This window comes from Xyrauchen texanus, chromosome 8 (assembly GCF_025860055.1).
Source record: "Xyrauchen texanus isolate HMW12.3.18 chromosome 8, RBS_HiC_50CHRs, whole genome shotgun sequence".
Classification (NCBI taxonomy): Eukaryota; Metazoa; Chordata; class Actinopteri; order Cypriniformes; family Catostomidae; genus Xyrauchen; species Xyrauchen texanus.
The window spans coordinates 39,144,750-39,158,320 of record NC_068283.1 but is presented as its reverse complement, the minus strand read 5'-3'; the positions used below and the strand labels follow the sequence as shown (position 1 = coordinate 39,158,320).

At 34.5% G+C, this 13,571-nt stretch overlaps 2 protein-coding genes across 2 annotated transcripts in view; one reads left to right on the top strand and one right to left on the bottom strand.

Moving 5' to 3' along the window:
• LOC127647309 (aquaporin-8-like) overlaps positions 1–2,240 on the top strand; it is a 3,099-nt gene extending 859 nt beyond the window's left edge. The window contains exons 3-5 of the mRNA XM_052131477.1: positions 891–1,105; positions 1,200–1,334; positions 2,095–2,240. Of these exons, the coding sequence (XP_051987437.1) occupies positions 891–1,105; positions 1,200–1,334; positions 2,095–2,137 (393 nt within the window). The 3' untranslated portion in view covers positions 2,138–2,240. The remainder of the gene's footprint in view (positions 1–890; positions 1,106–1,199; positions 1,335–2,094) is intronic.
• A 3,972-nt stretch (positions 2,241–6,212) lies between these two features.
• Positions 6,213–9,943, bottom strand: LOC127647304 (chromobox protein homolog 8-like). The gene is made up of 5 exons (XM_052131472.1): positions 9,826–9,943; positions 9,627–9,670; positions 9,173–9,238; positions 8,968–9,034; positions 6,213–8,222 (listed from the first exon to the last, which is right to left on the bottom strand). Exons 1-5 carry the CDS (start codon positions 9,892–9,894, stop codon positions 7,452–7,454), a joined length of 1,017 nt encoding a protein of 338 aa, XP_051987432.1. The 5' UTR covers positions 9,895–9,943; the 3' UTR covers positions 6,213–7,451.
• Between the last annotated feature and the right edge of the window lie 3,628 nt (positions 9,944–13,571).

Below are 13,571 nucleotides of genomic sequence, written 5' to 3'. Positions count from 1 at the left end.
ATTGAAAGATTGTCAAAACATCAACATATGTTACACATTGTGAGTCTCTGGTGACATCTGCTGGAGTAAAATATAACAATGACATGAAATGAAATGACAACTATGGCCAGTAGATGGCCACATAAGCCAACAAACTTCATTTCTAGATAGTATTGCATGTTATGCATTGGATATACAGTATATCTAGACAATGTAAAACTCAAGTATTTGTAAAATTGTAGCATTTTTTTTAAATCACGTGTGTTTGAAGGTTGAGATTTTACAATGATGCAACAACATGCTTACGATCAAACCTGACCATAGACTTTGATCTCACCTTGAAGTGTGCGTTCTGCATTGAGGATGTGTTATAGACTCACCCCTTTATTTCATTAGTGTGTAATTGTGTGTATTCTGTACTGTGGATGTTTTATTGTATGACCCATTGCTTTATGTGTGTGTGTTCTTCACAATAAGTTCATGTTTTGTATTTCGTTTGTAGATATTTATTTGACAAATGTAAAAAAATGCTCTGTGTTTTAGTCTCACCCATTCATTTCATATAGCAGGTCATATTTAACTCAAGCAGTTTGAACCGGGGACTTTTTGTTAAACCACCTAGACTCATCAAATCTAGTCCAATTAGTTTTGTGTGCACAGGTGCAAAGTTTAGAAGGTCACCAAGCTTTGTACCGCTAAGATGAATGAAACCATTATATATATATATACATATATTAAAAAACATGATTCGGGTCAAAAATGAGCCAAACAGTCATTAGGGATAAAGTTACAGAGCACTGAAGGAAAGTACAAAAATATATAGTTGTAAAATGGTGAATGCAAGAAGTTTTAGACCATTATTACATGCAACATTTGCTTCATGTGTCACATTTCTCTTGCTTGATTTTCAGGGAATTACCTCAAACGAGAACTATGCCAAAGCTCAAGGTGCCGCATTTACAGTTCTCCAGGCGGATGACCAGGTTGTGAAGGCATTATTTGGAGAAATTGCTATGACGTGTCTAATCACTATGGTGGTGTTACTGGGCGCAGTTAACAACAGGAGCAAAAGTGCTTTGGTTCCCTTTATGATTGGCTGCACTGTCATTATTAATGTGCTGGCAGGGTGAGTTGATTTATAAGGTGTCATATATATCTAGCACAGAAACACATCTGCTTGTGTGCCACTTGGAAATGAAATGATTCTCTGGGGTTTCTAGGGGTGGCGTGTCTGGTACCTGTCTGAATCCTGCAAGAGCTTTGGGACCTGCAGTGCTGACCAACTACTGGACTCACCACTGGGTCTACTGGGTTGGACCCATTTCTGGTGGGCTCATTGCTGCTGCATTAGTCAGGTAAGGCTCTCGTTATAGTGGACAGCTACTGTAATCAGGCAACAAAACCGTACATTATAAGAGAGAATTCATGTAAAACAAGTGGGATCTTGTTAAAGGAATATTCAATACAAGTTAAGCTCAATCGACAGCATTTGTGGCATAATGTTGATTAACACAAAAAAAAAAAAAAATTGCGTTAACGCTTATCTTTAAAATAAAAAGCAAAAATGGAGGTTACAGTGAGGCACTTACATTGGAAGTCAATGGGGCCAATTTTTAGAGGGTTTAAAGGCAGAAATGTGAAGCTTCTAATTCCATAAAAGCTTTTACATTCATTCAAATGTTAAAACTCATGTATTATTTGAGTTGTAAAGTTGTTTAAATCATGTTCACAGTCACATTAGTGTTTGCGACTGTACGTTGTCATGGCAACAATGTTGTAAAATTGGATATAACTTTACACAGTAAAGGTTAGCAAGTGATTTGATCACACTAAAATCAAGTCGACACGCATATCGTTTATGTCTTGTGGCCATACTTTTGAAATAGCTGAGTATATTTTAGATTTCAGATTGGCCCCCGTTCACTTCCATTGTAAGTGCCGAACTGTAACCAAGATTTTTGAGAAAAGGAGGGACAAATCGAAATTAAATTTTAAATGCTGTTTGCCACTAATGCTGTCAATTGAGCTTAACTTCCTGTTGAGAAAATGAAGATATAAGCTACCGCATATTTCAAATAATTTAGCTAAAAACCCTTTAACCATTTTCTCTTCCAGACTTTTACTCGGAGACAATAATACGCGCTTGCTGATGAAGTAACATTCAATGCAGACTTTCCATTTTTATTGTGTCAATTCTACATTTGAGTTTCAGCTTTACTAATGAGAACTCAACTGAACAGAGCGTCACATCAACACTATGGTAAAATGTGTTAATTCCCAACTGAGAAGTTTATATGTTTTGTTATTATATAGTAGTTCAAATTTGTCTCTTTTTTTTAAATCACATCTTAAAGGGAAAGTTCACCCAAAAAATTAAAATTCTCTCATCATTTACTCACCCTCATGCCAATCCAATGTATTCATTTCTTTGTTCTGCAGAACACAAATGAAGATTTTTAGAAGAATATTTCAGATCTGTAGGTCCATACAATGCACATGAATGGTGACCAGAACTTTTAAGCTCCAAAAGCACATAAAGGCAGCATTAAAGTAACCCATACAACTCCACTGGTTAAATTAATATATTCAGAAGCAATATTATAGTTAATTATGTAAGCATTCAAGATATTTAAGTCAATAAATCTCCACTTTCACTTTCTTTTTCTTGTTTTTGGCGATTCACATTATTTGTGCATGTCGCCACATACTGAGCAGGGAGGAGAATTTATACTAAAACTGACTTAATATTGATCTAATTCTCACCCACACCTGTCATATCACTTCAGAAGACATGGATTAAACCACTGGAGACATATGGATTACTTTTATGCTGCATTTATGTGCTTTTTTGGAGCATTAATATTTTAGTACCCAATTCGCTTGCATTGTACTGACCTACAGAGATGAAATATTCTTCTAAAAACCTTAATTTGTGTTCTGCAGAAGAAAGAAAGTCACACACATCTGGGATGGCATGAGGGTGAGTAAATGATGAACTCATTTTCATTTTTGGCTGAACTGTCCCTTTAATGGATAGTCACTTGTATAGAACTGCAAGTGTTATGAATTGGTGATATAAATCCTCACAGATAAAGCTTACTTCAAAGTGCATAGCTTGTATGTGCATTAATGGTTATATATTGTGTCAATCATGAGTGTCAGGGCGCATGAAGATGTTATTCATATAAATAATGGGTTTACTGGAGAAGTGCCTGATAACATTTTGTTCCCTGAATTCAAACATCAATATTCATGAAACGCATAAAGCCTCAGGGGTGACAGTTGTGCAATAATAATGGTTTAACTCAAGATCAATTAAATTCACTTTGGCAGATATATTTAATCCTGTAAAAATGTTGAAGACAATGATTTGTAAATCCTGCACATTAATGTCAGAAGCATGGGAGAAAGGTCATGTACATGGGCACGGTAGTCAATTCCATATTAAACATGTATGGCTATTTGACATCAAATCACGTAAACCATATTAAATTTGTTTATTGTTTTGTTTATACATGCACATTGATATATTCCATGTGTTGAGCAATCAGTATAATTAAAAGTCTACAATACAAATGTCTCTTTTATGAATGATTTTCACATGTTCGATGAGCCCAAAATGTGCTTATGTAGAATCACATGTTCAAATTGTGTAAATAACAACAAAACATCAAATGTGGTGTTGTGTTTGAGGCTGTTAACAACTATGAGATTTATAGGTTTCTGTGCATTACACCGGTTATACATCAACAGAATGATTTCGCTGAATGAGTGAATGACTAGTTGGAAGCACAGAGGCATGACACATTTTGGGAACCTTTAAAATCACCATGTCAAAGGTGATGACCCTGTCAAATCTGTCAGTCCATGTAATTCACCTTTTGGTAATAATTCAGTACACAGTGCTGTGGAAATAGTTTTCAATCTTCAAATGAGATGTAACATAAAACAAAGACAACATGAGTAAACACAAAATGTTTTCATACATTATAGCAAAAATTAGCCAACACCTTTATCACCCATGTGAAAAACTAACTGCCCCCTGAAACTTAATAGCTGGTTGTGCCAAGTTTATCAGCAACATCTGCAACCAAACGCTTCAGATAACTGGAGATCAGTCTTTCACAACGCTGTGGGGGAGATTTATCTCACTCTTCTGTGCAGAACTGCTTTAGTTCAGTGCCAAGTTTTCTCCGTTTGGAGGTAATGGCTCTCCCTGTGGTGCTTTGGAGTCCGAGAGTCTTTGATAGCTTTATAACCCTTCCCAGACTGATGTATTTCAGTCTCCTTTTTCCTCATCATTTCTGGAATTTCTTTCAAACTTGGCATAATGTTCTACTGTAAGGCATTTTAGCCAACTTCACGCAGGCTGAAAAAGTTATCTTTATGTTCATCTGATTGAACAGGGCTGTCAGTAATCAGGTCTGACTGTGTCTCCTCCAGCTGAACCCCATTATGAATGCAGTTTCATCCATTTGGGTATTTAGTAACAGAGGGGGCAAATACTTTTTCACACATGCCCGGTTGTTGTTGGATAACTTTTTTGCTTGAATAAATAACATTAGCATTTAAAAACTGTATTTTGTTTTTACCCAGATTGCCTTTGTTTTATATTAGATTTCGTTTTAATTTTTTGAAACAATTTAATATGAGATAAACACAAAAACAGAAGAAATCAGGATGGGGCACTATTGATATTGATAACACTTAAAAATCACTTTCATTAATATGTCAGCAAACATGAAATAATGCTTAAGATATCAGTAGTTCATGCACATTCAGATATGAAAATATATCATTGAAAATACATGAATCGAAGGTTACTGTTTATATATTCATGACCTAATAATAGGCTATGTTACGCAATATTATAAGTTTGTTAGTAGACTTATATATATATATACTTAATATAGGCCTACTTATATATATATATATATATATATATATATATATATATATATATATATATATATATATATATATATATATATATATATATATAGGTCAAATGTGTTTGTTTGTTAAAGTAATGACTATTCTACAATATAAATTGAGGTCGCATTAGTTTTAGTTAATGCACGCGCACGGTGTGGCAACGAGCATCAGTCGCGAGCTCGTGCAATATCGAGCGGTCACGCAATCATTGACGCTCCACTCAAACGGTAAAACACGTTTAACATTTATTATTTTTTTTTCAAGTAAGGCGGCTGAGAAATGTTATATATATTATACACATATATTATTCAATATTTTTTCTGGAATATTTTTTTTTATATATAATGTTTCATTAAGCGTTGAGTTTTTAAAAAAATGGCCCAAAGAGTCTCCATCTTTAATTTAAAATGTTCAACTGAAACAATTACATTTTTTTTTTATTATGTTTATGGCCTATTAAATCATATTGAGCAGGAGTTTTTTTTTGTTTGTTTATTTGCTTTTTGTTTGGCATTTAATTTTTAAGTACAAATCAAAGGCTATTGGTGAGACTGGGATTTTAGGAGTCAGGACCTGCTTAAATTCATTGCGACATCTTGTGGTTTTCAATGGACTGGATTTTCCCCAAACATGCATCTTCACCTTCACAAGCGTCAGAATTCCCATTTCAATCCTGCATGGTGATTTGCAATCACCCCGTTATTTTTAAACAAATTTCAGAGTTTGCATTTGTATTATTATTTATTTTTACAATATTGATAAAAAAAACTAATCATTCATTTAATGATCCATTAATCATTTAAACAGTCTGATTTAATTTATATTAAACATGGCCCAAGACGGCCAAACAATCTTGAGAATGACGTCAGTTCTTGACATTTCTGTCACTACGTGTTTTATTTTTTATAAAACCCAGAAAGGACACATCATGTTAATAATAACATTAACAATATATTGATGTCTATAAATATAGTATAAAATACTATATTTTGATTTTGTCTACTCTTCAGACCATAATAAGCTGCATCTGCATCGGTGGATATAAATGAACAAATAAAACATGTATTCACAAAAGTGGGTAAATGAGCCCGATTAGATGCACTGAGTGTCCTGCGGATTCAGTCTGAGAGAGTTTGGAAAGCTTTAAACATTCATTTATTTACTAAATCACTAAATGTAAGGTTTGTGATTCAAACAGAGAGAAACGCACAAGGATGAAAAGCTTTTCTTTCCCTGTATGTGCTGGACTGCATATTCTCAATAATTGTGTGAATTTACTCGATAATGAAAAAAGGCTCGAAGATACAAATGCAATTTTATTATTCAATATTTTAAGCGACACATCTCTGCGGAACTCTTGTTTACTCTAAACAGTTTATTTAGAGGTTATCGTGTATTCTTGTTTTCAGCTTCTCGTTAGAGGAGCGGCATGTGTGAATGTGAGGCACATTTTTAGAAGTATTTGAAACACATATTTGCATCTTGCGTTCCTAAATCTTAAATGCTGGTGCCTTTATATATATATATATATATATATATGCATCTTATTTCCTTGTTATTTTTTAAAGGATGTGCTTTAATAAAGACTACTTTTATATAGACCAAAATATATAAGATCTCACCAAAAAACAACAACAACAATAATATTTTCATAAAAGATGAAAATGGTAAAGATGTCCTCCAAAAAGGTGCATTAAAATGATAATGTGTGTTAACAGCATCTACGCCAACATTCATTATAAAGCTGAAGGCAGCAACAAAGAAACAAATCAACTGGTGTACATCACATACAATCTGGGACATAGTAAAATACACTTCATTTTCATAGAAAATGTGAATAGATCTGTAGGCTAAACATAGACTCATATATATATATATATATACACACACACACACACACACACACTACCAGTCAAAAGTTTAAGTTTGCTTAAATGTTTGAAATTAGTTTTGTAGGCAAAAATATAATTGTGCCGCCATTTTAATTTTTTTCATTGTAAAACGAAAATTGGATTAAAAAAAAAAGTTTTTGAAATTAATGACTTGGACCAAATAATAAAGAAAAGCAGCCAATAAGTGCCCAAGATGGGAACTCCTTCATTACTGTTTAAAAAGCATCCCAGGATGAATCCTCAAGAAGTTGGTGGAGAAAAGAGTTCATTTCTGCAAATTCTAGGCAAAGCGGGAATACTGTGAAGATGCTCAAATATAACACAGTTGTGATTTATTTTGGATTTTCTTTAGATTTTTAGCAACAACATAATTCCCATATTTCCATTTGTTATTCCATAGTTGTGATTAATTTACTATTATCCTTAAATGTGGAAAAAAAAAACACAATTATAATAAGTTTCAAAACTTTAGACCAGTAGTGTATTTATAGGCTCTCTCTCTCTCTCTATATATATATACACATATATATATATATATACACACACACATACATGATTGCAAGACTTTACTGTGCAGTTACATATAATTATTTAGAAATTTAGGCTTTTTCTATTTGGAGTCAAACATTTCACTTTAAAAAAAAATTATATAATGTTTTTTTCTTTAAAGAAACCTTTGTCAGTTGAACTCTCTTTAATGGTCACAGTCAAAGAGTTACTCGTTACATCCGTAACAACAATTTTCTCCATGTTCTTCAAACAGGGCAACCAGGACTCCTCTGTTTCCTCCACAAAACTCAGAGACAGTTGCTCCCTGGTTTTACCGGTGGGTCGAAATAGATTACTTTTAGGTCGATTATATATGGCACCAATGGTACTGTCCTTCGATCGATGCCCCAAAATACCAACCCCTGTTTTTATGATGGTGCCACCATGTGTATAAACGTCATCACTTGACCTTCTTCCCATTTGCTTTTTAACGTGGCTGGATTCCGCTTGGATCTGCGATAAATGCATAATGTCACAGCTCGATGCCTCTCCCGATCTCCCCGTTTTTGAAGGCCTGTAAGAGGACGGTTCAAATGCTTTTCTTTTAAAGCCTTCGGTAGACGAACCTCCACTTAGACCCGCGGCGGGACGCAATTTTGGTTTTGGTCCTCGCTTTTTCTGCGAATTGGCAAGATCCAAAGGGCGTTGCGGTGACGTCAGTGGGATTCTCTCGGGGTCTGGTGGTCGGACGCGAACACTCTCGCCTCTATTGACGGCGCTCGGTGGGAAAATGGTCGGCACGACTGCCCGTAGTCCCTCGCGAGCTCTTGGCGTCACAACCGGCTCTGCGACCGGGAAGGACACCTGCATACCTGGAGACATCTCCCGTCTAAACTCAAAGCGTGTGCATTTTTCTTTAGCTTTTGCCTATAGACATAAATACAATAATGTTTTGAATAACAAAGCACAATATTTTCCAAAGTCTAAAATGACCAACTAAAATACCCAGAAAACCAAAAGACATGCGTTGAAGTATGCAAGTAAACGGGCCTACGAGGCCATTTAAAAGGAATATTCCGGGTTTAATAAAAGGATAGCTCAATCGACAGCATTTGTGGCATAATGTTGAGTATCACAACAATTATTTCGACTCATCCCTCGTTTTCTTAAAGAAGCAAAAATCGAGGTTACAGGGAGGCACTTGCAATGGAAGTCAATTGGGCCAATTTTTCGAGAGTTTAAAAAGGCATAAATATGAAGCTTATAATTTTCTAAAGCACTTACATTAATTATTCTGTTAAAACTGGTTAATTATTTGAGCTGTAAAGTTGTTTAAATCATCATTTTTACACATTGTCATGGCAACGAAGTTGTAAATGTGGCTATATCTTTCCACAGAAAAGGTTAGTATGCGATTTTATCACACTAAAAATCGTATTTAACGCATATTGTTTAAATCTTATAACTATACTGTTAAAATAGTGAATATTTTAATGTTTACAGATTGGCCCCCATTCACTTCCATTGTAGCCTAAGTGCCGCGCTGTAACCGAACCTCGATTTTCTCCTTTTTCATTTATTAATTTATTTTTTTAAAAAAGGAGGGATGAGTCGAAATATATTTTCGTGGGAATCAGCATTATTATACATATACATGAAATTATTCTCTCACCTTTAACAAGAACGTTTCGGTTTTGGGTCCCCTCTTTTTTGGCCCGAACAATTCTCTCTCACGCTCCCTACAACAGACAAATAAGCATAACGATAAAAATAAAAAAAGCAGTCGGAAAGTAAACCGGCTGCAGGGATGTTTTAATAAAATAGCTTATAAGTTCGTTTATTGCAGCCTTTTCCAGAAATAACAGAGACACACAAACCTCTCTTCAAAAGCGGCGAAAAGGCGTTCATCTAGAATATTTTCCTCTGGTTCCCAAGTGCTGTATCTGCACCAATAATTACAAGTTCAATTATCAGCAAGTCATAACGCACAGACGATTCAAAGAGCGCAAAAATAAATAAACGGCACAAAAAAACATTTCAAGTGTCACATATTTTAGCGCATTTTTATTGCGTGTAAATATGTGCGCGTGTAACATTTATTAACTCATATTTAAATGCATGCATGTACAGTGTTAATGCAACGAAAAGCCTTGTTTTGAATCATGCAACTAAATCTTCTGGAGTCTTGACGGTCTCCGATCACTGGCCTTGTTCACCGGAGCCCCGTTACACAGTGCCGGGCTTCAGCCGGGCTAACATTCAGCGAGCTCAGGAAGCCGAAACCGCGTCTTCCGTCGCGATCTCTGCACTTAATGTGTCATTACCACTCACTTTTGAGACCAGCCTTTCCATTTGACCAGATACTCCATCCGTCCCTGAAAATGAAAGCGCAGACAGGTTCACATTAGCAAGCTAATGCTGCTAAGCTAACCTATAGCGTACAACATGTCACTTCAGCAATCGTAAACAAATAAACAACCGCTTTTAACGGAACCGAAACGCTGACGGGGCAGTTGCGTAGAGCACTTACTCTCCTAATGCGCCGTTTAATGATGGATTCAGCGGCGAAGACCCTCTCCCCGACGGCCGAGAGCTCCATGTTTACTTCTATTTTTTTCCACAGCTCTCTCTGCCTAACGGATCCTCGATAGCCCATAATACTCTCTCCGAAGGGACGTCATCACGTTCTAAACCGTTACCATGGCGCAGCAGAACGGCGTTGCTGTGTGAGTGGAGCTGGCGTTCGATGAGGGAGGAGTCGAATCACCGTGGACAAGGCGAACACATGTTAGACATGGTTTGAAAAGGCAAATATGAAGGCCTGATATTATGACCAGTCAGGCCTGATATCGACAAGTCTCCTGTTAGTAATACTAGTTGGAATAGTCAAAAATAAAACAAACAATAAATACTAAATAGCCAAATACACTATAAGCAAAATTAACAATAATAATAAACAATATATATTAATAAGCGCCGTATCGATATTTTACTCTGTCGGCTACATCTCCGAAACTCGCTAGCATACCAACCCAGGAAAATCTAGATAGGTCAAGTGTGCATTCGGGTAATACAATTAATGATAGATGACTTGCAATGATGCACAAACCATGATTTTTTATTTTTATTTAAATGTCTTTGGACTTTAAAGACATAAAACGTTTCCTGAATATTTTTGATAAATGTATTTAACCATTCGATTAGCTTATAGATAACCCCTTTCTTTCTTTCTTTCTTTCTTTCTTTCTTTCTTTCTTTCTTTCTTTCTTTCTTTCTTTCTTTAACGACTAAACAAATATAATAAATATATTCATTATCAAAATAATAAATATAATAATAATTATTATTATTATTATGTCGGTTTTTATAATCTTGTTTTATAAGATTTTGTTTTGTTTCGCTTGGCTATCAAAACAAGTTTTTATCTTTATGAAATGTATATAACTTACATGATCAAATATTAAATATTTTTCCTCCCTCCTCATGTGTAAACCTAATTTTTTAACTTTGAAATTGGAAACTATTTTCACCAATCACTCTTATTTTATTAGAGCGATTCATTCGATTTTTACATGTTTTGTTTGTTTGTTTTTGGTGTTATTTGTTTCGATTCGATGAATTCAGAATTTCCCTGGTTTCATATTATTATTGTTGTTGGTGTGACGAATGTAAATAAGCAGCCGTAACTTCCGTTTTTATACGATTTTATTAAGGACAAATCCTAGTTTTTGTCTAATCAAGTCCGAATTGTTATCGAAAAAAATGTAATAAATTGTATTAATAACACAAATAGTGCTTAAACCATTGGTTGATTTACCCATTAATAGATTCGGGCTAGCGATGGTTTGTGTGTGATGATTAAAGGTAAACTATAATTATTTAGGCTATAATAATAATAATAATAATAATAATAATAATAATAATGATATATAGGCCTATATATATATACATACACTACAGGTCAAAACTTCTGAATCACGACTGAAATGTTTCTCATGATCTTAAAAATATTTTGATCTGACGGCGTTTGATTCAATAATTGAAATTAGTTTTGTGGACAGAAATATAATTGTGCCGCCATATTAATTTATTTCATTGTAAAACGAAAATGTGATTAAAAAAGTTTTAATAATCAAATAATTAAGAAAAGCAGCCAATAAGTGCCCAAAAAAGGGGGATCTACTGTGAAGATGCTCAAATATAACACAGTTGTGATTTATTTTGGATTTTGTTTAGTAACAACATAATTCCCATATTTCCATTTATGTTCTTCTACAGTATTGATGACTTTACTATTATTCTAAAATGTGGAAAAAAGAAATATATATATAAAATAACGAATGAGTGTGTTTCAAATCGTTTTACTGGTAGTATATATATATATATATATTCTTTGTTAAATCCAAATTGGCCAATATTATTTTAAAAACATTGATCTAAATATTTGGGTTCACTGTATCAATGACAAACACAAGACAACAGGATTTAAACGTATACAAAAATTACAACAACAAATAAACATGGAAATGTGATGAAGCGGCATTAAGTGTTTTATAAGTGGTTAATTTCACCGAGTCTCTAAAGACTCAAATGAGTCACTAATAATTATGATTATTTTATTCTTTTAACAAAAGCTCAAATGAAGAGTAGCGAATAGAGTTTACGGAAAGGCAAAGAGGGGAAAGTAATACGCATTTACGAACAGAAAGAAAAACGTTTCTTGAATATTTATTTGTATTTCGACTAGATTAAAATGAGCTTCAAGCACCATCAGAAGATCATAACAAACAATCACATAAAGCAGACACGCATTGTTTATATATATATAGGCTATATATAGGCCTATACACAAAATGTCAACAATGTACAGTACAATTGCCCATCGTTGTAAAACATATCGATAATGTCTTTTCCCCCCTTCCAAATTAACCTTCTCTCCATTCCTATCTCTGTTGAACTATTTATATCTGTTTGCTCATTCCGAATGACACGTCGTTTCTAGGAAACTGGTCGCAGAGATAAGAAATAGAAATACATAAATAGCACGCGTCATGCTGCACGTAGACGACTCCAAGTACTATTTCTGAACGGGAAACAGGTTTGCAGGTTTATCTCTCTCTCTTTAAAACAAGCGAATTATTATTTATTGTTGGTACAGAATTATGGGGCAGAGTTGTGACGCCTCGCAGTGCGTCATAATGGCATCTGTCTCACAACAGCACAGCTCGAATGTGGTTCCAGTGTTGTGATTGGTTACCGTGTTGCTATACCGATACCTTGTTAAAACCATGAAGATGAACCATCTTCATGACGTTGTAAAAACATTTAGCTGCCCGGCCTAGTCAGATGACCCACCTGCATATTAGACTTTAGACTTGTGCTATCCACTTTAGAAAGAGTAATGCTTTCAATTTTCATATCTAATATTTTTTATCGAAACCATCAATTTTTTATGGTCAAGATACAAAAAAACATTTAAAGAGTTCACCTATACAAATAAAAACATCTCTCATCATTTTCTCAGCAACACAAATTATGACTTCTAGAAGAATATCTCAGCTCTGTAGGTCCATACATTGTAAGTAAATGGTGGCCAGAACTTTGAAGCTCCAAAAGCACATAAATACAGCATAAAAGTAATCTATGAGACTCAATTGGTTTAATATATGATATGAGAGGTGTGTGCGAGAAACAGATCAATATTCAAATCCTTTTTTCCTATAAATCTCCACCTTTGACCAGCCCCCGAATATGCATGGAGAATGCAAATCACCCAAAAAAAACAAAACAAAAGAAGATTGTGGAGATTTATAGAAAAAAAGGACTTTTGATCTGTTTCTCACCCACACCTATCATGTCACTTCTGAAGACATGGATTAAACCTCTAGAGTTGTTTGGATTGCTTTTATGCTGCCTTTATGTGCTTTTTGGAGCTTCAAAGTTCTGGCCATCATTCACTTGCATTGTATGGACCAACAGAGCTGAAATATTCTTCTAAAATATTAGTTTGTGTTTAGCAGAAGAAAGAAAGTCATACACATCTGGCATGAAGGTGAGTAAATGGTGAGGTTTTTTAATTTTGGGTGAGCTATCCCTTTAATCAGTTAATTGATTTCATTGAACATGGTACTGCAGCATTCCCAAATTTCTAGTCACAACTCTGACCCTTAATTTTAAACTAAGCAAAACAGTCTTCATAACAGTATCGGGTCATGCATACTTCCATAGAAAGAATGTCAAATGTCAAAATAAAATTATCCCATTAACAAATGTTTA

Excerpts from the sequence above, each read along its gene's own strand:
- LOC127647304 (XM_052131472.1), bottom strand. The coding sequence starts at position 9,894 with ATGGAGCTCTCGGCCGTCGGGGAGAGGGTCTTCGCCGCTGAATCCATC. Across the intron at positions 9,239-9,626 it reads TGGAAAGGCTGGTCTCAAAA|ATACAGCACTTGGGAACCAG; the intron begins GTGAGTGGTAAT and ends TTATTGGTGCAG. Across the intron at positions 9,035-9,172 it reads TTCGCCGCTTTTGAAGAGAG|GGAGCGTGAGAGAGAATTGT; the intron begins GTTTGTGTGTCT and ends TGTCTGTTGTAG.